The 27,219-nt window shown below is 32.6% G+C and overlaps 2 protein-coding genes across 2 annotated transcripts; both read right to left on the bottom strand.

Annotated features, from left to right (window-relative positions):
* Positions 1–468: 468 nt before the first annotated feature.
* LOC122400577 (dnaJ homolog subfamily B member 13-like) lies at positions 469–27,219 on the bottom strand. Its single transcript, XM_043402099.1, has 6 exons — positions 27,119–27,219; positions 25,432–25,653; positions 21,836–21,980; positions 13,023–13,200; positions 4,342–4,513; positions 469–763 (listed from the first exon to the last, which is right to left on the bottom strand). Exons 1-6 carry the CDS (start codon positions 27,217–27,219, stop codon positions 469–471), a joined length of 1,113 nt encoding a protein of 370 aa, XP_043258034.1.
* Positions 5,345–5,914, bottom strand: LOC122400682. The gene has a single exon (XM_043402266.1). It carries the CDS (start codon positions 5,807–5,809, stop codon positions 5,345–5,347), a length of 465 nt encoding a protein of 154 aa, XP_043258201.1. The 5' UTR covers positions 5,810–5,914.

Raw genomic sequence — 27,219 nt, 5'->3', positions numbered from 1 at the left:
TAGGTAAGAATGTTTCCCGTTTCTGCTCTACAGGTTACGGAAGAAAATTTGACCACATGATACATAAAATGGGGGAGATAATAATATTTTTTAAAAGAATTTGTTACATTTTATGTGAAAGTAATGTACAAGCTCCCAATAAAAATTTGGAAGTTGTCAAAGCTCTTTGTTTTTAAAATACTTAAAATAAGTTTATGTAGAAAGATTATGTTGGAAAAGGTGGCCAGCCGTCAACGACTAAAGGATGCATATAAAAGGAATACAATTATGTTTATTTTATAAATAGAACATTATACGAAGTCTTTTGCGATAGTTATATGGCTAATCATGAAATTTGTACTGATGTATCGCATTTTATTATGTTATTCTAATCGAGGAAAGAAAGGAATGTAATTTGGTGTCAAAGTTTCAAATACATATCATTATGTTGTAGCTTTTGACGAATTTTAAATGACCAGAACATCAATATTAAGAATTACATATAAGTTGTAACTCTTTTGCTTCATGGTCGTCGGGGTTTCGACGTATCGGAACATCGAAATCTACGTTTTTGCGAATTTTGTTTACCAATACGAGACGATGAATGTATTTCGCATCACTGCTATCATCCGAAACATCAAATGCTCTTCGAATGTGATTTTTACTCGTTGCAGGCAAGTATACCGGGAATTCGATGTTGAACGTTATGATGAGATTTCCTTTTTCTTTTGGAGTTTCTGGTAACGGCAGTCCTTCGCCAAGTATGCACTTCCGATAATCAGGTCTGTCGTATATACAATAAAAAGATATTACCAATTACTATTACATCAATTGAGCTAGGTTGTGAAGCAGTCTTAAACGTTGCACTCTGTCCTTTCACTCTGCTTGGTATACTCCCTTTATGTACGGGGGTCGTTCAATGAGTCCTTAGAAAATCCAAGAGCTGGTGCTCGTAGCATCGAAAACTTTTGTTTTTAGTAAGCATCATGACTCACTAGACAGCTGTCAAATTCTCAATTATATCCACCACACGATTTCCTTTTTATTGACTATTGAAGCAAGAAACTTTTGCATATTTAGAAAAATGGAAGAAAGTGAGTTTTGAGCTGTGCTTAAACACTTATATTTAAAAGGCTTAACACCGAAAGAGATCAAAGCTGAGTTGGATGAAGTTCATGGCACATCTGCTTCTGTGTTTGCAAATATCTACAATTGGATAAATGAGTTTAAACGTGGCCGTGCATCCACAAATGATGAACGTCGTTTGGGACGTCCAGTGGAAGTGACTACTCCCGAAATGATTAACAAAATCCACGATATGGGTTTGAGTGATCGACGAATCAAAGTGTGTGAAATAGTTGAGGCCACAGGCATATCGCAAGGTACAGTGTTTTCAATTTTGCATGAAAACTTGGGTATGAAAAAAATCTCCGTAAGATGGATGCCGCGTTTGCTTTCAGTGGAGAATAAACCCAATCGTGTGGTCGACTCTAAGGCTGTTTTGACGCTTTTTCATCACAATCCTGACGAGTTTCTGCGTCGATAAATAACTGTGGATGAAACGTGGATACACCACTACACTCCAGAGACAAAGGAACAGACAAAACAGTGGGTTTTTGAAGGCGAACGTGTTATGAAGAGGGCGAAGACGGTGAAATCGGTCGGCAAGGTGATGGCTACAGTTTTTTGGGATACACGCGGAATCATCGACACCGATTACTTGGAAAAAATGAAAAACAATAACTGGAGAGTATTATGCGTCGTTATTGCACCGGTTGAGCGAAGAAATCAAGAAAAAACGTCCTCATTTGAAAAAGAAAAAGATCTTCATCCATTAAGACAATGCACGGGTGCACACCTGTACAGTTTTGATTGCCAAAATCATGGAATTAAAGTTCGAATTATTACAACATCCACCGTATTCACCGAATTTGGCCTCCAGTGACTTCTTTTTATTTCCAAATTTTAAAAAATGGCTCGGCGGACAACTGTTCACGTCGAACGAGGAGGTCACCGCCCAAGCAGATGCCTATTTTGAGGACCTTTGGAAATCTTACTTTTTAGATGGCTTAAAAAAGTTGGAGAATCATTTGGAAAAGTGTATAGAGCTAAAAGGAGATTATGTTGAAAAATAAAAAAAAATCTACCTAAAATAATTTGTTTTTCTATCTTTTTCTAATGACTTATTGAACGACCCTCGTATATAATAAATATTAACACAAGTTTCTGGTACATATTGTAAAATGACATATGGAACACGCTCATCTATTATGCTTAGATCTCATGGTGTTAAATAGCGAAGGAAATAACTTTTTGACATCCAAAAGTTAACTTTTCATACTACTTTAAAATTGTAATTAAATGTTCTTTTTTGCAAATTTAATCCTTCTTTCTTGTTTTAAATCTTCAATTTGGTGTTTCATAAAGAAATGCTGATCGGTACAGAGCATTCATTAAAATTTATAAGTGCAGTCGGTGACAATTATAACACCGGCAGTCGAGGTATAAAAATATCAAAATATCGAAAAGAAAAAAGGAAGAAGATAAAAAATATTATTGCATTGTGTGGAAGGAATCCTATTCGCACAAGTAAACCTAATAAAAAATAATATCCTTAATCAATGTTTTAGTTGTCAAGATTGAGCACATGAGGAATGGACTAACCAAAATGATTTATATATTTGTCACATTTGCTTAATAATGGAGAAAGAATAATATAATTTTTCATCTTTCACCTTTCTACGTATCAAAACATTAATTTTGTCTCTTATCATTATAGTTTCTTCTAACGTTTTCTTCTATCGTTTTCTAAAATTAGACTTGTGTTACTGTAGTTCCATGGTGTGCTACAACCTAACCCCTAGTCCGGAACGGTTGTAACATTTTCTCCGCTTGTCATTTTTATTTAATAACTCAGATATTCGTTAATATATAACAAAATAGAAGTAATTATATATTTCGAGATATTTACAATGTTACAACCGCCCCCGTGTTTCAACCGTCATCGGTTTACCTTACATTAAGGGGGTATTGCTGCCTAGACTGTCATTTTTTCGGCCTTTTTTGTGATTTTTTTTAAATGTTTGGTAGGCTGTTTTGTACTGAGATTTCGCAGATATATTTATTCATCTTATAAATATCTACAGTATTTTCTCCATCAACAAATATTAAAAATTATGTGAGTTATAACATTTTGTTTAAATATTCATCAGACACTGCTTTATCGCTGGAACTAGAGATTTAAAAAAATATTGAGTTTTACTATTTTTTTTAATATACTAAAGATAAAAGAAAGGTTAAAAAATTAGAAATTCGAAACTTGAAGTGTCGCCATTCATTTATTTATCTAGATTTTGATTTTACCCTAGTTTCTGCTATAACTACAGCCTTCCTAATGAAGATACTTTAGCCCCCTCTGTTTCAGACTAGCGGATCGGCTGGAATCGTGGAAGCCAGTGGAGCACCTTTTTCAGAAGAGCCATTAAACAAAAAGTTATTTCTCCCACAATTTTTAATATTTTTTTATGAAAAAGATATTGTACATGCTTATAAGATGAATAAATATATCTACAAAATCTCAGTACAAAACCTACAGCTAAAAAAAAATTACAAAAAAGGCTAAAAAGTGACACTTTAGACAGCAATACCCCCTTAAATAACTACGAATCTGTCCGCTTATACGTCCACAAGTTAACCCCACCATCTTTTAAAATCCTATAACCGAACCTCTGTATTTTGAAGACAATGTAGAATCTGTTGGCTTCCATAAAATTCGTAAAGCCTGATTTATATAGCAAATAAAGCAAAAAAGACCGAAAGTGACATTTTAGACAGCAATACCCCCTTAGAACATCGTATATTATCTCCTATGTTTTGGGATTTTGAGCGTCGTAGCTTGACGCCATTGCTTACCACGAGTTCGACCACGCGGCTGGTCTCACCGTGTAGTTTCAGTCTTATAGTTTTTAAAATAGCTTTAATTCAAAATTAATTTAACACGTTCGCTGCCAGACGAGAACCGTGCAATTTTCTGCAAAACTAGAATTTTGATTTCAGACCATTGTAAACTGCACATCCGAAAATTTGTTTTGGTACTTATTATTGTAACCTTGCTAAAATTCACAAATCCTATCCAAATTTATTTCCCTCGACATCTCAATTTGACAATTAATTTTTCTACTTTCACAGTGGAAAAACCCTGTCATCCGTATGTGGGTGACGTGGCAGTCAAAGTGTTAAACTATTAATTTGTGTAACTTGACACATTCACCAAATTAGCGGCCAATTAATATTTCCGTAGACGTAGAAGGGGAAAGGAAAGGATGCATTATAAGGCTGTTGCAATAGCGAGATGACACGTACGTGATGACAGACGTTATTGGGATTCGAAGGGTTCTGTCGTCAAGGGTGTTGACGGTGACCACTGTTCCGCTCAGTGCCTCTCGCAGAAAGATATCGACCGTCATGTGCAAGTCAGAGCCCTCTCTTCGGAAGGTCTCGTGGGGCCGGTCCTCCGTGATGAAGATTACATCCGCTACGCTGACGTACTTCAGACTGAGTAAAGACATTACGCGAACCGCTACGATTAACCCACTTCTGTCCGCTACGAGATGCACGATGCATTTTAAACGCATCCTTCGCAAAATTCAAATCGATGCCGAGCGGAAATAGACCACGGATACGACGAATCTGGTTGCATTTCCGATTCTATCGCACGTTTCTATACTTTTTAACTTCCGTTTTGTACTAGCGATTCCAAGCATTAGGGGCTATACCAGTGTGATCGCTCTAAAATTAGATGATTTTCGGGAATTTTTTTTAAAAGAAATATTACATTTAATGTTTTTAAACTTTAGGTATGTGTTTAGTAACAAATCAAATATTTAGAATAATTTTTTGGTACAAAAATAATAAAAAACAAGCGACTTGTGCGCTATCTCCCAGAGGTTAAAAAAAAAAAGTAGCTCCGCTGCTGCAGTGATTGCCGCCGCCTGAGTACCTAAAATGAAAAATAACAAAAACGCTGTTAAACTAGAAAGTATTCTCCGTACCATGAACTAGGATTTTTGAAAAATATCAAAATTTGACAAAATGGCGAAGTTTTAAAAAAAATTGTGAATTTAAGCTAAAAAAATGATGGTTTTTTTAATGCCAAATTGATATTTTTCATCCAATCAAAAAAATCCTAGTTCATGGTATGACAAAACATATACTGAATACACTGCAAAAAGTTTCGAGTCGATACAATAATTTGTATTCAAGTTAGAGCTGCAGCAAATTTGAAATATACCGTTTGGAGAAAAACGCGTATAAAGTTAAAGTTACTGATTTCATTGTGACAAAACGATATTTACCATAGTAAAAGTTAATCTGCTATTCCGAATCCATATAATGGACCTTCCTCTTCCTCAAAAAGTACCTGCTGGGCCGCTGTAGCTTTCCTTCGAGCTGCTCGACTCTCTTTTGAAGCAGCCTGATGTCGTAACTGCGCTCGGTAAATTCTATTCCTATCTCTCTCGTCGGCATACTCCTTTGCAATGGGACCAATAATAACTTTCATTATTTGGAAAATTTTCAATATAGATTGAAAACCATCATTAAAGATTCCAACAGCCAGAAAATTGGCAAGTTCAATGGTTTTTAAACCATTGTGGAGGTGCTTTGGAGCAAAGTGCCAAAGCAAGGCATTGTAACTTTCATTGTTATTTTGGGTGTTTCGACCCTTGCACCTGTCTAATAAATCACGTTTACTTAGGTCCGTATAAATTGGCTTCAGAGCTTCTTCAACCTGTGGGTCTAAAGGACGATAGTTGTGTTGGAATATCGACATGTCTAATCCTTGAGCCTCTGCTCTGCGATATGTGCACCAGCTCTCCGCGCCTGCTGGGCAGTTTCCATGGTTTGGATTCTTGTCAGTCGAACACAAATGAAAAAATGTGGCCCAAATTTCCTTATACATTTCGTCAACATTATCTTGATGTCTGGTAATCGCCAATCCATAGTATTTTTGTAATTTATTAATTAATTTTTCGGTTAGTTTCACCGTACTCTTACTTTTTCCTCCTAAGCCCTTGGTTTGCTTTTTTAAATTGCGGCATCGCGTTCCCATTCTTTTTTGTACGTGTAAGTAGCACTCTAGTTTTTCCACTGGGATATCGTATGGGTCTAAATTTAATATGCCTTTATATGTGACACTATCGCCATCGCCAATATACCGCGTATATTGTATTCCATATTTATCAATCGAGTGATTGAACATTTCTTTTACGCTATCAACCTCCATTTTTGCAGCTGACCCTGAGTGATTTAGATCACAATTATTGTGCTCTGCGAGCCATTCTTCGTATTCTTCGGGATTATTTTCTTTTTTCTTCTTCCATACTTCACAGTAGGATGATTTCACAACTGTATCAATAATCTTTTTGCAGTATTTACCTGCAAGAGTTGTAACGCCGAAACGAGATATAAGTACGCTGCAATATGGTTTCTGGTGTGGCTACAAGTGAACTAAACAAGGGAGATAATGACAATCTAAACGTATACAGTCCTCGTAAATACGCGTTGACTAAGTTTCTTTCTCGCGGCGATAAGCGCGTTTTTGATACGCCAGCAACTACTCTTTAGAAGGCTGCCATTTTTAAACTATTTGAGATTCGACCTTGGAATTTTAATACGATATTCTAGGAAGTATAAACTTTGAAAAAATGCAAAAAAAAAAAAATCCATTTTTCAAAAGTACTACACTGGTATAGCCCCTTATACGAGGTCTGTTCAAAAAATAACCGAACTATTTTAGTTGTATGTTTGTGTATCGTTATAGCAACGAACAGTTGACAGCACTGCAATTGTCATAATCTTCCGTGTAACTGACGTTTTTACAAATTGTTTACATGAGCCGTTTATTTTGAAAGTGGCCTAACTCCATTTTTCAATTTTTTCCGGTTACCATGGTTACATGTACAACTTCATGTTATTTATCAGTAAAGCATTTCAGGTTGCTTATATTCCGAGCAAATACGATAATTCTTGACACATAAGTTTTCAGAATTAGTTCAATAATTGAACCGTGTAGTTTGAAAGTGGCCTAACTCCATTTATACTTAAATCAAGATATTTAATATTGATAATGTCGGAAAGCAGTGATGAAGGTAATTTTAATTAATTAGTATTTACAAGTTAACCTCAGTTTTTGGACAATTGCGTTAGTTGAATAACCAGTACGTTTAATTAATATAAAACTTAAAATTTAATATTAAATTTTAGAAATTATTTCACCCATGGGGAAGAACAGAACAAGATTATTTAGTTCAGATAGTGAAGAAGAAATAGTAACTAATGATTTAAAAAAAAATCGAAAAAGAAACAGAATTATAGAACAAAAGACTGGTTAAAAATATTTTGGATGCGTTTTGTCAGAAATGAACCGTATAAAATTTTCTATAAGACATCAATGAATGAGAATGAAAATTTTAAAGTCCTGAATTTATTACCACGTCGGAGTAGACCAAGAAAGTTCGAAAATATTGTATCGACACCACTGTATAAAAATATCAGACAAATTACAACAGCAAAATTCAAGGACATAACTGACCTATTACGATATATACCACCGGAACATCATGATTTCTTCAAATCCCTTTCACACGCACAAAATGTAGATGAGTAGTAAATTGTTTTGTAATAAATTTATGTTTGTAATTTTGTACGTTATGTAGTTAAAAAATGTTTTGAATCGCATAAATTATGTTTCCGAAGTGTTTTAAAGATATGTAAAATAAATACAGTATTGTTTTTTTCAATTTGAAGCATCTTAAATTATGTTGAATGGACTTGGGCACCTTCAAATTTTATAATGAATCTGGTTGTTAATTTTGAAAGTGGCCTAACTCCATTCTTGATAAGAAAACGCATATTATTCACTTAATAATTGCCACTATTTTAATAGGAACTATAAATTTAACACCCTTAGATACACTTAAGCAGTATGACTCATTAGTATCCTATACGTATATTTTTAAATTCATTGAAACGCAAACCCTTAAATATCTCGATTTGAAGATAAATGGACTTAGGCCACTTTCAAAATAAACGGCTCACATCTTGTTTAGTTTCCGAGTTATTGCTATTTGAGTGCAACGTGCTTCACTGTTCGTGGCGATTTTCGCAATGTCCGAGTTACGAGAGCAACGATGCAACGTGAAATTTTGCGTAAAACTGGGGAAAACATTCACGGAATCGTTTGAACTTTTGAAGCAAAAGCTTACGGAAGTGATGCATTTTCTCGTACGCAATGTTACGAATGGTTTACCAGATTTAAAAAAGATCGTCAATCAATTGAAGATGATCCTCGATCTCGAAGGCCTTCGACTTCAACTGATGACATTCAGAAAATCAAAGATCTTGTGTGCATTAACCGTCGTCTGACTATCAGAGAACTTGCAGAAGAGGTTGGAGTATCAATTGGATCATGTCATGAGATTTTGACCGAAAAAGGACGCCGTTTTGACTCAATTGAGGACATTAAGAAAAATTCGTCACAGGCATTGAAGGATGTTCCAAAAGAAGCTTTCCAGGAATGCACCGTAAAATAGAATCATCGCTGGAACAAGTGTGTGAATAGAAGAGGGGAGTACTTTGAAGGAGACAAAGAGCAATAAGTTGTACATTAAATAAAACAAATTTTTTAAAAATAGTTCGGTTATTTTTTGAACAGACCTCGTATTAGGTTGGGGAAAAAGAAATCCATTATTTTTCACTTATACGGCTGTGGTGATATATTGTGGTCGTTGGAAAAGTGACATTCCATAGTAAATAAATTCTTTTACAGTTTTTTGGTTGATCGATTCAGTTGTGAGTTACAAGGTGTAAAAGGTAGAAGTTAATAAAGAGAAAATTCGGTATATTTTACAATTTTGCTTCGATGAAGGCGAAAATCCAAGCCAGAAGGCTGTAATTGTGAATAGTATTTATGGTCCTGATACTGTTACAGCCAATGTCGAAATGATCGAAGTAGACCGACGTGTTAGGTGGTCGTGATACCACCCAAGAGCTAAAGATCGACCACAAAACAGTCTTAAACCATTTGCTGGATTCAAAAAGAAGTTCGATGTTTGAATGTCCACCTGCAAAGCCTTAGCCAAACGGAACGAAATCGAATGGCAACAAATTATACAATAAAACGGTACATACATACTTGATCCAAGTTGCACTACCCGAACCATGTTAAATAAAGTCTTAAAATAAACATGAAAATAATAGATTTCTTTTTCCCCTATCTAATATAATGTTCCGCCATTAGTGATTCCTCGTGAATAAATAAGTTGCAAATGCAGAATAAAAGGAGGGTGGTAAAAATAGGTCGATTTTGGATCATGCTGCCAACGAAAAATTTTAGCAGAGTATGATTCTATACCTCCCAAAGAATATGAAACACACAATTATTTATCCGGGAAGCGTTGTGAAAGTTATTAAAAACAAACGTAAACTTTGAAATATTGTCGTCCGCAATACTAAATACTAAATCACTAAATACTTTGATATTTTCTTGTTTGCAAGGTGATTTATCAGTAAAATAATCGTTTTAAATAATAGAAGGTAAATTCTTCATAATTTAATGTCAAATATATTATAAAAATGATAAAATTATGTTTAGGTAAGAGTAAGAATCGTCAACCCCATGCACCAACATTATGTTCGCAATAAGGAGCTATGTTTAAATGTTTGACTACAAGATAATATTATAGGATTTTAAAATATTTAAAAATATACATATTTTGATGTATGTTATAATAATATATAAAATATATAATACGAAATATATTATTATTATTATATATACAGGATGTTTGTCCACCCCTGTGAAAAATTTTAACGGAAGATTCTAGAGGTCAAAATATGACGAAAATCAAGAATACGAATTTATTGATGGAGGCTTCGTTAAAAAGTTATTAACGTTTAAAGTTCTGTCCGTATTGAATTTTTTTCTAGAAAGTGGGTAGGATTTCAGGGGTATGTCTATTCACCAAAAATGATTGTAATTGACCCCTGCAACCAAAAATAATTTTGTTAGAACGATTTGAAATTTTTTTTTCGCCGAACAATCTCACACCTTCTCGAATTTTTTTCTCGAAAGTGGGCAGGATTTCGGGGGTATATCTATTGACTAAAAATTGTTGTAATTGGTCCCGCTAGTTAAAAATAATTTTTCCGGAACGATTTGAAATTTTTTTTTTAGGAACCTACCCACTTGTCAATTTTTCTTAAAAATTCGTTTAAAAGTTCTACTTCTCTACTAAAGAGATACGTTAACTATTGTAGGAATTATTGTCGTTTGAAAATTGGACAATTTTTATGGGGTTTTCCTCACTTTACGAGGTTAAGCAATAACTTTTCCAATATTTTTAGAATTTCTACATATTCCTCACCAAAATACGCGTTGTTCGATCTTTTTTTCGAATTTTTTTCTCGAAAATGCGTAGGATTTCGAGAGTATGTGTAATGATCAAAAATGATTGTAACCGACCCCTGCAACCAAAAATAATTTTTTCAGAATGATATGAATTTTTTAAATTTAATTTTTTAATAACTTTTTAACGAAGCCTCAGTCAAGAAATTGATATTCTTGATTTTCATCTTATTTTGGCCTCTAAAAACTCTCATTGAAATTTTTCTCAGGGGTGACCGAACACCCTGTATACAGGGTGTTCGGCCACCTCTAGCAAAAATTTTAATGAGCGATAGTAGAGACCAAAATAAGACAAAAATCAAGAATACTAATTTGTTGGTGGAAGCTTCGTTAAAAAGTTATTAACGTTTAAAGTGCCGCTCTTACTGAATTTTTTTCTCGAAAATGCGCAAGATTTCGGGGGTATGTCTATTCACCAAAAATGACTGTAATTGAACCCTACAACCGAAAATAATTTTTCCACAACGATTTGCAATTTTTTAATTTTCTCGAATAATTTCACACCTTCTCTATTTTTTTTCTCGAAAGTGGGCAGGATTTCGTGGGTATGTCTAATGACAAAAACTGATTGTAATTGACCCCCGCAACCGAAAATAATTTTTCCACAACGATTTGCAATTTTTTTTCTCCGTTGAAAAATTTAGGCACCTAATTGGATTTTCAGTAAGGAATTTTTTTCTCGAAAGTGCGTACGATTTCGGAGGTATGTGTAATGATAAAAAATGATTGTAATTGATCCCCGCAACCGAAAATAATTTTTTTTAAACGATTTGAAAAATTTTTTTTCGCCGAAAAATTTCAGCACCTACTCGATTTTTTTTCTCGAAAGTAGATAGGATTTCGGAGGTATGTGTACTCACCAAAAATGATTGTAGTTGACCCCCGCAACCGAAAATAATTTTTCCAGAACGATTTGAAATTTTTGAATTTAATTGTTAATAACTTTTTAACGAAGCTTCCATCAACAAATTAGTATTCTTGATTTTCGTCTTATTTTGGCCACTACTATCGCTCATTAAAATTTTTGCTAGAGGTGGCCGAACACCCTGTATACAATAATATACGTAATTCGACCACTTAAATATTTTGTGTATATATTATTAGATAAAAATAAAAATGGATTAAAAAGTATTGTTGGACATATGTGTGGATGTAGAGTTGGTGAATTGGTTGTTGGTTGCTGCTCTCACGCAACAGTAATCTTATGGTGTTTTGGATATGCTTGACACCAAACTACGACGAACTTGCCTACTGAATTTCTAAATAACTATTTTAATGATGGATCATCATCAGAAGAACAAAATATCGAAATACAGAGATTACTTTGCGTTTATTTTTAATAACTTTCCTATCACTTCCCGGATAAATAATTATATATTTCATATTTTGTAGAAAATATAGAATCATGTCTTGATAAAATTTTTCGTTGACAGCATGGTCCAAAATCAGCCTATTTCTACCACTCTCTTTTTTTAATACGACGCTTTGTTTTCGAAAAAATTGAGCTTGAAAATTTATTGAGTACACGTGTACCAACTGTAATTTGGTGTTTCCAAAAAAGAGTCAAAAGAAAAGATGAATGGCTTCAAGAGCACTATATCTATAGAACCATAATTTAAACAAAAATGTAACGATGCATGTACAATTAACAATTGTGTGATTTTTGAAAATAGAAATGCATATTTTCTGCAGAAAATTATTAGGATACAATAGCAAAATGTTATTAGTTCTTGAGATATAAAAAAATGTCTTTTTATCGAAGATGCTCAAACGTTTCATGACAATTTTGTAAATGTAAATACCCTTATAACATGGCGCCCAGAGCCACGTGCACGTTCAGTCTCTGTTTTGTCACGGTTTTGTGTACATACACATATAACTGTACCGAATAATATCAAATTCCTATTTCAAAGCAGTAAACTGAACTGTATGGCCAATTTGACAAACTCAATTTTTTAAGAAACGACACTCAACGCAATTATAAGAGGCCAGTCAATGCAAAGTATCAGTGAAAATGACTTCAGCGTTCGTTCGTTACTAACATCTAAACCAGCCTCACTAATGTCCCACATAAAAATATTAAATATGTATGTACGTAAAAGAGATTTCCAAAGCAATGAATTTTTGATACTGTATTGAGGCAAGTTCGTGTAAAGGAATAGAATTAGTTCTCTTTTTCGAACCATGTCACATTAACCCCTTTGAGCCCATTTTGTCTCGAATTTGAATTTTGTTAATTTGTATTTGAGGCTTCATGTACTACTATTATTGTTACTCAGTAAAAACTGAAACAGTATAATTTTAAAATAATATCACGAATCAAAATTTTACTCATAAGGAAAAATTTTTAAATTATTATTTTCGTTATTTTTGAACTTTGACACCTAATGTTTGCCTGTAATTAATCAGTTTTTTAGTCGTTGGTGGTATCTACACGTGCTTGATAAGGAACCAAAGCAGCTTGAAATATCCTGTTAATGCGAATCACAAGTCGCATAAGTAATCGGACAGAAGTGTTTTGTAGTTAATCGATAGATTTTTCTATTTTTTTATTTTCTAAAAGGATAGAAGGATTTACCAGGAATCTTCGTAGGTCCCTGGTCGCCTTCGTTTGGAAAAATAATTCTCGTTCCTACCGGAATACCCGGTTTAATAGGTATCGTTAGAATCTTTTCTTTCGTTACTGTTCGAGATAAATCGTCGTCCACCAAGACCAATCTTTGTATTTTCATTTTTTTAATTCCTCCGTAAAAGATCTAATGATATTGACAAAAGAACACATAAAAGTGTGCTTCATGAGACGTATTGCAAGAATATCTTTGGGACCCAAAATTTTGTACAATTACATGAAATAATTTTTACATTACTGTCATTATAAAATTTATACGCACATAGGATCAAATTTCATTTAATTCTGAAAATTATAATTTCCATATCTCTCACTGTATCTTTATGGGAGACCTTATTCAAATTATTTTCAATTATACAGAGTGTTCGGCCACCCCTGGGAAAAAATTTTAATGGGAGATTCTAGAGGCCAAAATAAGACAAAAATCAAGAATACCAATTTGTTGATTGAGGCTTCGTTAAAAAGTTATTAATGTTTATAGTTGCACCTGTAGATAGGCAACCTGCGTACAGCTGCGTGTGCGCGATAGTGATTCTTACTCACAAGGGGAGGTCACGACCTGTCAACCTGGGATTTGAACCAAATTTGGCAGAGTTGTAGGGGCTGATGTCCAAATGTAATCTGTAAAATACTAGACGTTTATGGCCAGCCATTTTTGAAAAAAATGACGTTGAAGTTTAAAATTTGAAAGTAGTCGGATCGAATTCGTTTTTTTTTTAATTTCAGGTCTCGACGAGAGGAACACAAAAGTCCAATACATTTTTGCCATACCATCAATAGTTTAGCCAAAAATTAAAGTTTTTTGTAACGGGATAGATGCATACAGTGGCTCACGAAAGTATTCGAACGCTTACATATGCAAACTTGAGTGGCCGAAATAATGTACATTAAAGCAATTTGCTGAAACAAGTAGATGTCAATAGGAAGATGGAAGTCTTAAGATTATGCCAGTAAAATTTGAAAAGGATTCAACAACGTAAGTAGAAGTTATGATACATTTATTAGAAACACGCATGGTAAGCGACTCACAAAAGTATTCGAATGCTGTAACACTGTTGATAGTTTTTCATTTTCCTTTGCGCCGAATGTGAACATCAATGCTAAATGAAAATATTGATACGTTCACTTGATGTTAAGATATCGTTTCAGTATCAGTAACGTAAAAATGTGCACAATAGTATTTAAAATGAGCACCAAAAAGTGTGAAAGAGAAATAATATTACGATTGCATGAGGACAGCAAATTGTATAACGAGATTGCCGGGATTGTGAGCAGAAGTAAGTCTATAATACATTATATCATAAAAAAGTCAAAGAATGAGTGAACACTTGTAAACAAAGCTCGATCAGGTCGACCAAAGAAATTGACTGGGAGAGAGGAGAAAGTTATCATTCGCGAATCAAAAAAGAGTCCTACTATATCCGCTCCTCAACTCGCAAATATGGTAGCTGATATGTTTCATAAAGAAGTTCACCCGGAATTATGTCGACGAATCTTACGAAACAATGATTTTCATGGCAGAGTACCGTGAAAGAAGCCATACATTAATCCAGTAAATCGTAACAAAAGATTGACTTTCGCGAAAACCTACATTAATAAAGATAATACTTTCTGGGATAAAGTCATCTTTTCGGACGAGTCAAAGTTTAATATTTTTGGCTCAGATGGTCAAAATTATCTGTGAAGGAAACCAAATACAGAATTGGAAATTCAACATTTACATCAAACAATGAAACACGGAGGTGGGTCGGTCATAGTATGGAGGTGTATGGCTGCCAATGGCACCGTAAATTTAATATTTATTGACGGAGAATACTTGATAAATATAAGTATTTAAATATTTTAAAGAATAACCTTAAAGAAAGTGCCAGTAAACTAGGATTATTGGAAGATTTCCAACAAGATAATGATCCGAAGCATACTGCTAGAATTGTAAAAGAATGGATCGTATATAACACACCACACATGTTATTTACTTCACCGCAAAGTCCAGACGTAAAATTTATAGGCTAAAATAGGAAAAAGATTAAATAAATTTCAAATAACATCAAAGCAAACACGGAAAAATAAAATTATAGAAATATGGAACTCCATTGAGTGTAGTTTTACAAAATCATTGGTTTATAGTATGGAACGTCGGCTAAGAGACATTATAGCTGCTAAAGGTGGTCCAACAGAATATTAATATTAAATAATTTATTAATACATGTAGCGTTCGAATACTTTTGTGAGTCATTTACCATACGTGTTTCTAATAAATGTATCATAACTCCTACTTACGTTGTTGAATCTTTTTCAAATTTTACTAGCATAATCTTAAGACTTCTATCTTCCTATTGACATCTACTTGTTTCAACAAATTACTTTAATGTACATTATATCGGCCATTCAAGTTTGCATATGTAAGCGTTCGAATACTTTCGTGAGCCACAGTATGCATCTATCCCGTTACAAAAAACTTTAATTTTTGGCTAAACTATTGATGGTATGGCAAAAATGTATTGGACTTTTGTGTTCCTCTCGTCGAGACCTGAAATTAAAAAAAAAAAACGAATTCGATCCGACTACTTTCAAATTTTAAACTTCAACGTCATTTTTTTCAAAAATGGCTGGCCATAAACGTCTAGTATTTTACAGATTACATTTGGACATCAGCCCCTACAACTCTGCCAAATCTAGTTCAAATCCCAGGTTGACAGGTCGTGACCTCCCCTTGTGAGTGAGAATCACTATCGCCCGCACGCAGCTGCACGCAGGTTGCCTATCTACAGGTGCAACTATAAACGTTAATAACTTTTTAACGAAGCCTCGATCAACAAATTGGTATTCTTGATTTTCGTCTTATTTTGGCCTCTAGAATACCCCAATAAAATTTTTCCCAAGGGTGGCCGAACACCCTGTATAACAAATGAAAGTTTTTCAGATATTATTCGAATAACATACAAGTAAAAATAGCTCGAATGATGTCATGTTTGGGCATACATCTATCTATTCTTGGAACAGAAATGCTACCAGGTTGTGTGAAATCGAGTGGATCCGATTCAATGTCACACATCCGGGGATTGTTACACATGTCTAGTAAAATCTTGTCAGTGTGTCGCAGACATTTTTATGTCGTTAGAAAATTCTTAAACTTCTGTTAATTTAAGATACGAGCAGAAACTTAATAATAATTAGAAATTATTTCTAATTATTTAATAGTATCGTGCATCTTCGTCTACGACAAAATGTATATTGTTGCAGTTTTTCAAAATCATGCACAATAATTACTAGAAAATACCTTTATAAATATTAAAATGCATATGGGAAAAATTTTTCATTAAAGGAGCAACAGGAATGTTTTAATATGTTTGAAAATTTACTGCATGTTTAGGTTAACAGCTGGGTATGTTCAAGATTGTCTTTAAAAGCTAATAGATAATTAACGAAGGTGATGATAAGGTCACACTGGATGCACTTTGTAGGTAATATGCAGGGTGTTCTAGTTTTTTCTTATAAAACTTTACCAATATATTCTACAAGCAAAATTAGTGAAAAAATGTTTTGTATACATAGGTTCTTAAATTCTTTATTAGGAAGTTATAATAAAAATACGAAATGATAGCAGACTGGTGTTACATCGATACATCGAACGAACGAATTATCGATATCAATTTGCGTTTATACATATAAACTCCGTTTATGTTTGCGGAATACAACAACACCAAACTAAACGAAATCTATTTGTGTAAATATAAGCACATGTTATAAGTAAAATTACAAATAATATACAAAATAACAATAGATTGCTTTTCCGGATTCGTAGTTCTATTTTAAAGTAAAAAATCTATCGTATTGTTGATTTTCTCAACTTTTTTCTTAATTTGTTGATAGAGGCTTCGTTAAAAAGTTATTAACGTTTAAAGATCCGCCCGTACTGAATTTCTTTCTAGAAAGTAGGTAGGATTTCGAGGGTTGGTTTATTCATAAAAAATTATTGTAATTGACCCTCGCAACCGAAAACAATTTTTCCAGAACGATTTAAAATTTGTTAATTTTGTCGAAAAATTTCACACCTTCTCGAATTTTTTTCTTGAAAGTGTGTAGGATTTCGAGGGTACGTCTAATGACCAAAAATGATTGTAATTGACTCCCCTAGCTAAAAATAATTTTTTTAGAACGATTTGAAATTATTTTTTCGCAGAAAAATTTAGGGATTTATTCGAATTATTTAGGGGGATACCCCTGTCGATTTTTTTTTTAAATTTGTTTTTCACTATTAATAAATTTGTTTCACGTCCTACAGAAAAGTTGCCTAATACTTTTTTGTAGGTATCCATGGGCTCTGTTTCAGAAAAAAGTTTCATTGGAATACATTCACTATTGTATGGGTTATGGCTGTTTGAAAATTGGACGATTTTTATGGGGTTTTTCTCACTTTACGGGGTTAAGGAACAGCTTTTCGAATATTTTTAAAATTTCTACATATTCTTCACTAAAATACGCGTTGTTTGCATTTTGAAAAATTAAATTAGATTCGCATGAAATATCAGGAAAGCTTTTTGGCCCCACATTACATTTTCGGTAAAGAATATTTTTCTCGAAAGTGCGTAGTACTTCGGGGGTATGTCTTTTCCCCAAAGATGCTTGTAATTGACCCCTGTAACTAAATATAATTTTTTTAGTACGATTTGAAATTTTTTAATTTCGTCTAAAAATTTCAGTACCTTATCGAAGATTTTCCTCGAAAGTAGGTAGGATTTCAAGGGTATGTGTATTCACCAAAAATGATTATAATTGAACCACGGAACCAAAAATAATTTTTTCAGAATATTTTGAAATTTTTTAATAACTTCAGGGACGATTTCTTTTTTCTTTTTTTGAGCCTATTTATTATTAACAGTAACAGTAATTATAAAAAAAAACAACTAAAGGTCCACATATGTGGCCAAGGGCGTGAAGAGGTTAACGAAGCCTCCATTAAGACATTGATATTCTTGATTTTCGTCTTATTTTGGCCTCTAGAATCTCCCATTAAAATTTTTCCCAATGTTGACCGTGCATCCTGTATACAATTTTTTCTTAACTGAGCTTGTAGAATATGTTGGTAAAGTTTTGCAGGGAAACATTGGGACACCCTGTACGTATATGCTGGATATAAAACAATGTATTTGACAGTAAATAGTAAGTTCTTCATGTTGATTTCAATATTTCGTTGAACGAAAGATAACAAATTTATTTTCAATTGCGAAAATGATACCATTACACCGCTCATTTTCTTTACATGTAAAATCCCTTGCGAAGTTCAGTTGTTTAAACAAAATATAAAATAACGTCCTAGGCTATAGCACAAGCACTGGAATTGGAAAATTAGTTTTCATCGATAGTATTACGGATACGAACAAATATCTGAATTTATAAAGTAATTTATAAAATTATTTAGTATAGAGCGTTAAAATAATTGAGTTACATTACAATAAATCTAATCAGACTCTAGTGATCGAATATTTTTGTTATTCACTGTGTTTAATATTGAAATTAAAAATCAAAGGTAATCAAAATTGAAAACTGAAAATCTATTATTTTTTACATTTTATTATATATATTTTTCTTTATCGTTTGCAATTAAGTCTTGTAATGTGTCCGAAAATATTGTGACGTAATCGTTTTTATTAATTTTTAAATGTAAATATAAATATAACTATAATGTAAATGTAAATATAACTACACTCTGTGATAAAAAGATAGCACACTAAGTAATTTTGATACTTTTCGTAAATGTAGTTAAATAATAGCAGTTATTATATTATATATCGTTCTTTAGTTAAATATACAGGGTGGGGCAATAACTATGTCCACCTTGAATATCTCCGTTATTTGTAATAATATTAAAAAATTTTATATACAAAACTTGCACGGTACAGAGGGGGACACATTTTGATATAAACATTTTTCGTGTGGGTGGAGGCATAGAGTAGATTTCAAGGTCCCCTTCATTTGTTTAAATGGGATCACCCTTTTTGAAACACCTACAATGATAATCCCTTTCATTAGGAATTCAGTGACTATAATTATTCAAGGTCATGGTCGGAGAAAATGTATAAAATTTAAAATATGAAAGCAGAATACCTGTGTTTCATAAATGTTCAAAATGATGGCCATTTACGTCGATACATTGCTGTAAACGGGCTCCGAAGGAATGTTGAACTCTGACAAGTACATCCGAGATCATATTCGCACATGCTGTGATGATCCGCTGATGCATATCTTCAACTTTTTTAGCAGACCCTACAAAAAGAAATCCAGTGGATTTAAATCAGGCGAATGTGTTGGCCATGAGACAGTACCACCTCGTCCAATCCATCGGTTTGGAAACCTAGAGTTCAATGTTTTTCTCGCTACTCGTGCATAATGGGCCGGACAGCCATCATGTTGGTACCACATATCATAACGGTTTTGTAGAGGGTCATCTTTCAACAAAATTGGCAGATCTTCTTGCAAAAATTGAGAATATGTTTGCCCTGTCATCGTTCAAAATACCACATCACACGTTTACGTTTCATTGCCTTTGGTTATCAACTCTTCGAAGCCAGTGCAGATTATCAACAGACCAATAATGGACGTTCCGTAGATTAATTGAGCCATGATTACTAAATGTTGCTTCGTCCGTAAACAAGACATTAGAAAAAAATGAACGATTTTGATGTAATCCCCATTGACAAAAATTAATTCAACATTGAAGGACCTTAGTATGTTTACTACAAGTCTTCCTTGCGATAAACGTATTCTGCTTTCATATTTTGCATCTTATACATTTTCTCCGACCGTGACCTTGAATGACCTTGAATAATTATAGTCACTGAATTCCTAATGAAAGGGACTATTATTGTAGGTGTTTCAAAAAGGGTGATCTCATTTAAAAAAATGAACGTGATTTTAAACTCTCCTCTATGCCACCACCCACACGAAAAATGTTTATATCACAATGTGTCCCCCTCTGTATCGTGAAAGTTTTGTATATAAAATTTTTTAATATTATTACAAATAACGGAGATATTCAAGGTGGACATAGTTATTGCCCCACCCTGTATATTGCACGTGTTCAGGGTAAACACGTTTCCTCTATTTAGTCAAAATGATAGTACACTTTCAAAGTTTCGTTTCTCCAGTCAACATAAGGTTGTTGAACTGTCCACACGAGCAAATATTTAAGATTGTGAGAGTTTTAGTCTCAAAATTGTGTGCAATTATAAACAATGAAATAACAATAATTCAAAATTTGCATAAAAAAAAGTGTTTTATTGCAAAAATTGCAATAGTTTTAAATCTCAGTCGTAAAGAAATATATAATTTTTTTAAAAATAGAGAAAGATATGGGAAAAAGAAAAGCACCGGGCGACCAAAAATGACGTTTGACCGTCAACGACAGTCAACGTCTGACTTTAAGAATTGCAAATGTGAATGTTCGTAGTTACAACAAAGTACATAGTTAGAATTAAAAAAAATAAACTCAACTTATATAATATTTTTTTATTAATTTGACATGAAAGAAAATATGTTAATAATTTAGAAACGAAAAAAAGAAACAAAGACTGCAATAATTGGACGCACGTGTGCCATCCTCGTGGACACCCACACACACACACACACACCAAAAAAAAACATAAAATGGGCGCGTAAAGTAATGCAGCCAATCACACAAAAACAAAAGTATCTTTTACCAACCAAACGTCAAACCAGATATCCAAGGACTATAGAATCATATTTTAACAACAAAAAAATGTAAATACATACAACGTGCAAAATTGATGCATAAACCACCCCTAACAAAGCAGCATAAAGACCCACTTTTACAGTTTTCTGAAGAACGTATCCACTGGAAGAAAAAATGGCGAAGAGTAATTTTTAGTGACGAAAAAAGATTTACACTAGATGGACCGGATAGATATTGAGCTTATTTTCACAATTTGCATAAAGAACCACAAATATTAAGTCATCGACAAGCAGGTGGTAGAGGAGTAATGAAGTGAATTAAGCTTATAAGTGAAAAGTTCTAATTACATTACGTTAATAAATGAACAGCTGGAAAAGCATGCTGTAAAAATTGCTGGTACAGATTTCATTTTTCAACAAGATAATGCAAGTGTTTGTACGGCAAGAATTGTGAAATAGCACTTTACGCAGCCAAATATTCGAGTTTTAGAATGATCACCCAGATTAGTAGATTTGAATATTATAGAAAATTGTTGGGCACAATTATCAAGATTACTGTATGCTAAGGGAAGACAATTGCAGACCCTTCAGGAATTAAAGAATTGTATCGAGGGAAACTGGAGATCTTTAAGTAGAAATTTGTTAAAAAATTATTGAAATCTTTACCAAGCTATTTATTAGCAGTCATACAAACAACAGGTGATGCAAAAAAAATATTAAAATAACATATTTGTACAGATAATAAGTCGCTCAAGAGATACGTGTTATCATTTTGACGCATCGGTTTTTCATCGTTTTTCAATACTGTAAAATAAAATTTATTCTTTTTGCAATAAATACTTTCAACCATACTTGTATAACTTGTTATTATTATAAGACGTTAGAAACATCAAAAGCAATGTAATATATTGTTTAAAAAGTTAAACAATTTTATACTCGTACAGTGTGTTATCTTTTCGTGATGGGCCGTATATGCAGAAAGTTTTCTGTAGTGATCGCTATGTCGTGTCTACGGCTATTAACACTGTGAGAAAAGAAAACTATAAATAAGTAGAACGTCGATATGATACCTCCGGTAGGGTTAGGTACAAGGTTTTTATCAGAGGCTCCTCCTTGCGTTTTAATCCCCGTCCCTCGGGAAATTCCAGCACAGACGGAGGCTGCAATACTATTTGAAGTAGATCAGCATAAGGACTCTCGGTTCCGAAGAATTCCCTAAAGAGGCGCCGATAGATCAGATCGTAAATATTCAAAGTTTTTAAGTGGCTGTTAAGTCTGGTCACGTTAAGTTTCGAGCTAGTGAGTTAATGACTTGGAGATTCAAGTCACTGGGTGAAACGGAAAATTAGAATAATTGAAAATCATGTCAACGCATTGGAGAGAGGGAAATGAGCATGTTTCATTACTAGACATTTATGGGAAATTTTAATTCCCAAAAAACTACAGGATGCATCTAATATGCAATAATATAAGAAATACTTAAAATAAGATACGAATTATTATATTTAGAGATTGAGGCAACCCATTTCATTGATTCTATTAATAAAAGTGTGAATTTGCATAAAGATCGGTTGTCTGTTTATTACTTTCTTACTTATTTAACAAAAGCATACATATACAGTAGCGGACAAAAGATTAAGGCTAAAATGGAAAAAAGAAAGAAATGATTTATTTTGTATGAAAAACAGTAAAATTTTTTGGTTTTAGTAATAACTTATTAGTTACTTGTTTATATATTGCATACAATTTTTAACTTTATACCTGAACTTATTAGGAAAATTATATAAAAAGAAAGTAATTGTCTATACAGGGTGTCCCAGCATCGGTGGTACAAACGGGAAGAGGATGATTCTAGATGAAAAAACAAATCGAAAATAAAGAATAAAATTTTTTTATTTGAGGTTTCGTTGTCAAGAAAATCAATTCTGAATTGATCTCGATACAAATAGCACCAATATCATTAGTATCAACATGATGTACTGTATTACCTCTGTTTATGGATTTAAAGTAGATTTAAATGAAAATAAGGCATGTAATTTACTTATTAAACTAACTTAATACATACAAAAATTGTTAAAAATTGCTCATCGTGCTACATATACAATTTTCTAAATTAGATTTGTATGAACTAATGGATTCTAATGTATTCTGTATCTTTAATTCTTCAAATGCCAAATGATTTTCGCTTGTAATTGAGGAGTGCACAAAATATTCTTCTTATACTCGTTTGTTTTAACATGACCCCATAGATACAAATCAAGGAGTGTTAAATATGGGGACCATGATTAGACAAAATTGAAGATAATAGCATACTAAGACAACAAATGAAATGATGATACGTGCTCAGGAAATCATGTCAATATGAATGTACAGAACTACAAAAAACATAATAAAAGCCTGTATCGACATCTATTAATCTAAGCCATAGTTAAATGCGCGCGTGCTCTGTGAATATTCACAGTGGATTTTCTGGACAATGAAATTTTAAATGAAATAATTTTATTCTTTATTTTCAATTTGTTTTTTCATGTAGAATCACCTCCTCTGCGGTTGTACCACAGAGGCTGGGACACCCTGTATAATATCCAGATGACTAATTGTTATTTCGGCAAGTATCTTATTCTGCTTTTGTAATCTTATAACTTGTTTTCTTTCGTTTTATATTTCTTGATTTAGTTGTACTTTTGTGTAAATGAATTTGAAATAGCAAACGATGTACCAAATACTAACTTGGAAAGTTAAGAACCAAAATATTGACAAGTTAAAATCTCTTTTTAGACGGATTGTCTTAAACTAATGTCCACCGTTTGCAGATACTAAGAGGGAATTCATTGACGAAAACCAAATATACATCTGTATTATTTTAAAAACAGAAGCTGAACATAACACGCTTATAATACAAAACACAATTCTTCATCTTAAACTTTTGTTTACTACTGTAGTTATTTCATAAATTATTATTAATTTCGAAATAAAGTACTAGGGAAATGTATTCGAACGCGAAATGTATTCACTACGCTCTTACGAATTTCTCTCTTTGTGGAGTGTTAACTATTAGTTAATACAGTAAGTGCATTTGTATATAAATGAACAAAAGTGTTCAGATTTTTCTTTTAATATGACAATATTATTTCTTCTATCATGCGTCAGGAGGGAAAAATTACTATCAAAGTAATCATAAAGATGAAAATGATAATTTTATTTTGCTGCTTACTGCGTGGTAATTTGGCAAAAATTTTTTCATACTAATGAAATATAGGTAATCGATATCATATAATATTAAATGAAAATCTCAATTTTTTTGGCTACGTGACGTAGGTCACTTTCATAAATACCAGCTCATATCATCGCTTTCTCTATACAGGATGTTCGGTCGCCCCTGGGAAAAATTTTAATAGGAGATTCTAGAGGCCAAAATAAGACAAAAATCAAGAATATCAATTTCTTGACTGAGGTTTCATTAAAAAGTTATTCAAAACTTAAATTAAAAAATTTCAAATTATTCTGAAAAAATTTTTTTTTGGTGCGGGGCTCAATTACAATCATTTTTGGTGAATACACATACCCTTGAAATCCTACCTACTTTCGAGGAAAAAATTCGAATAGGTACTGAAATTTTTAGACGAAATTAAAAAATTTCAAATCGTACTAAAAAAATTATATTTAGTTACAGGGGTCAATTACAAGCATCTTTGGGGAATAACATACCCCAAATTCCTACGCACTTTCGAGAAAAAAATTTTTTACTGAAAATCTAGTGTGAGGCCAGAAATGCTTTCTTGAAATTTCATGCGAATCTTTAAAATGCCATAACTCCTGAACGAATTGGAGGATTTTAATTTTTCAAAATGCAAACAACGCGTATTTTAGTGGAGAATATGTAGACATTCTAACAATATTGAAAAAGTTGTTCCTTGAGACCGCAAAGTGAGAAAAACCCCTTAAAAATGGTCCAATTTTCAAACAGCCATAACCCATACCATAGTGAATGTATTCCAATGAAACTTTTTTCTGAAACAGAGTCCACGGGTACCTACAAAAAAGTATTAGACAACTTTTCTGTAGGACGTCAAACAAATTTATTAATAATGAAAAACAAATTAAAAAAAAAAAATCGAATAGATGCGTAAATTTTTTGGCGAAATAAGAATTTCAAATCATTATAAAAAAAATATTTTAAGCTAGGGCAGTTAATTACAATCATTTTTGGTCATTAGACATACCCTCGAAATCCTACACACTTTCAAGAAAAAAATTCGAGAAGGTGTGAAATTTTTCGACATAATTAAAAAATTTCTGATCGTTCTGGAAAAATTTTTTCCGGTTGCGAGGGTCAATTACAATAACTTTTGGTGAATAGACCTACCCCCGAAATCCTACCCACTTTCTAGAAAAAAATCAGTACGGGCGGAACTTTAAACGTTAATAACTTTTTAACGAAGCCTCCATCAATAAATTAGTATTCTTGATTTTCGTCTTATTTTGGCCTCTAGAATATCCCATCAAAATTTTTCCCACGGGTGGCTGAATACCCTGTATATTAATTAATTTCATACGTATTGTACCGCATACTGAAATTACTCAAAAAAAAATATTTGTTCGAATATATTTGTCCAGAAATGTACATGGTTTATGCTCCTCAATTTTCAGATATCTGATCCTGTACCTGTAAGTTCTCATGGGTTCCCCGTGGTAAATATAGGGTTCAATGATTCCATCCGCGCCAGGCACGCCATTTTTAAGCCCTTCTTCGCCAAACTGATCGTATATAGCCCTCCTAAGAGGATCAGATAGTACATCGTAAGCTTCAGCTGCTAACGCGAAAATCGTCCTCAAACATTCATCCTTTGCTTTTTCAGGATTGTATCGTATCGCCAAACGGCGAAATCTGAAAGCAACAAAGAGAAAACAAAACTAAGAAACAGTCGTGAAATTTATAATTGGCTTGCGTGTTTATTTATATAGACTTATATCCCTATTTCGGATATTTTTTTTTATTAGCTTACAGTTACATCAATCATTGGATTTGGCTATTAGAGATTTAGAGATTAGTGATTACGTGGTACATTTTTAGAAAAGTTTAATTCGTTAAAAAATTTAAAAAAATTGTAATATTTTAGGATGTCTTAAGGAAGTATTCTACTGTACAATTTTTAGATATTTTTTTAATAAGTTTTTGACAAAAAAATTGTACAATTTTTTTGTTGGAATTTCTCACACATATTTAATGACATTTATGAAATATGTATAAATTTTTCGATTATAAATATTAATAACAAAACATTTTGCACATTGTAGAAAATAGTAGAAGAAACAAAAAACACGTCTTTAAAACGCTTTCAATAAATATACCTTTAATATTTGTAAATGTTTGTACATTATTAAATATTTCTATTTGTTACGCTGTTATTTGAAAAAATATCGAGGAAATCACTAGACATAGAAAACTGATGTGGCAGTTGAAAGAGTTATACTCATTTGCACTCGATGACAGGATTTTTTTCTGAAATTTTGACAACTTTATTATAAAATATTACATTCAAAATAGGAATATCTTTTATTTTCGTTTTTCAAAATTGATAGTCTATATACAAAAATAAAACAATAAATATACTTGAAATATTATTGTATTTGCTATTTAATTACAGTAACAGTTTAAGAAAAGGAAAGATGTAAACAATGACGTATTATTTAGATATATTAATAAATATTACTTATTGAAGATCTTTCTACATGTACGTAGTTCTCATTGAAATTAAACGATTAGTTTTGTCGTGGTACGAATGGATTTTGGCTCACGGTAAACGTACACAGTTGGATCTATTCTTTTCCATCTTGCCGTGGAAAAAGTATTTCAAATAACCGGAGATTACTATGTAAATATGTTTTAATTTAACTCGTTTTAAAACAACAGTGAATTCAATATTTCATTATATCTATACTAAATCTATTTTACTTTTGTATTTATTATTATCGATTTTTATGTATTCATATGCCGAACTAAATATTAATATTGTTTTGTTGAATGAAATATAGTCTGCATTTGGTACATGTTTTCTAAAATCTAATAATAATAATAATAATAATAATAATAATAATAATAATAATGCAGATACGTCAATAAGGTAATACAAATAAATAATGTGCTCGAATTATTAATTCCTGTAAATACCTTTAGAATCATGTTAAGAATGTCTAAGGTATAACTGTTTCTCTTCCTATTTTAGAGAAAACGTTACACAATAGAAACAGAGGCTAAGAAATATTTTGTAATAAGACCAGGATAATTGGGCCGATAAAAAAACGACGAAATACATAGTACGTTCACGTCAATAAAATGAGCTCTCACTCACGCTTTCTTGATCTCTGAATCGGAACAGTTTTTTTTTAGCGATAACACTCCATAGTAATCGATGCCACGTTTGATGCACAAACAATCGTCGCTGCAAGACAT

The sequence above is a fragment of the Colletes gigas genome, unplaced genomic scaffold, assembly GCF_013123115.1.
Source record: "Colletes gigas isolate AHSC1104 unplaced genomic scaffold, ASM1312311v1 Colletes_gigas_Sc00019, whole genome shotgun sequence".
NCBI lineage: Eukaryota > Metazoa > Arthropoda > Insecta > Hymenoptera > Colletidae > Colletes > Colletes gigas.
Note: the sequence above shows the minus strand (reverse complement) of the source record. Positions and strands in the feature narration are given on the sequence as shown.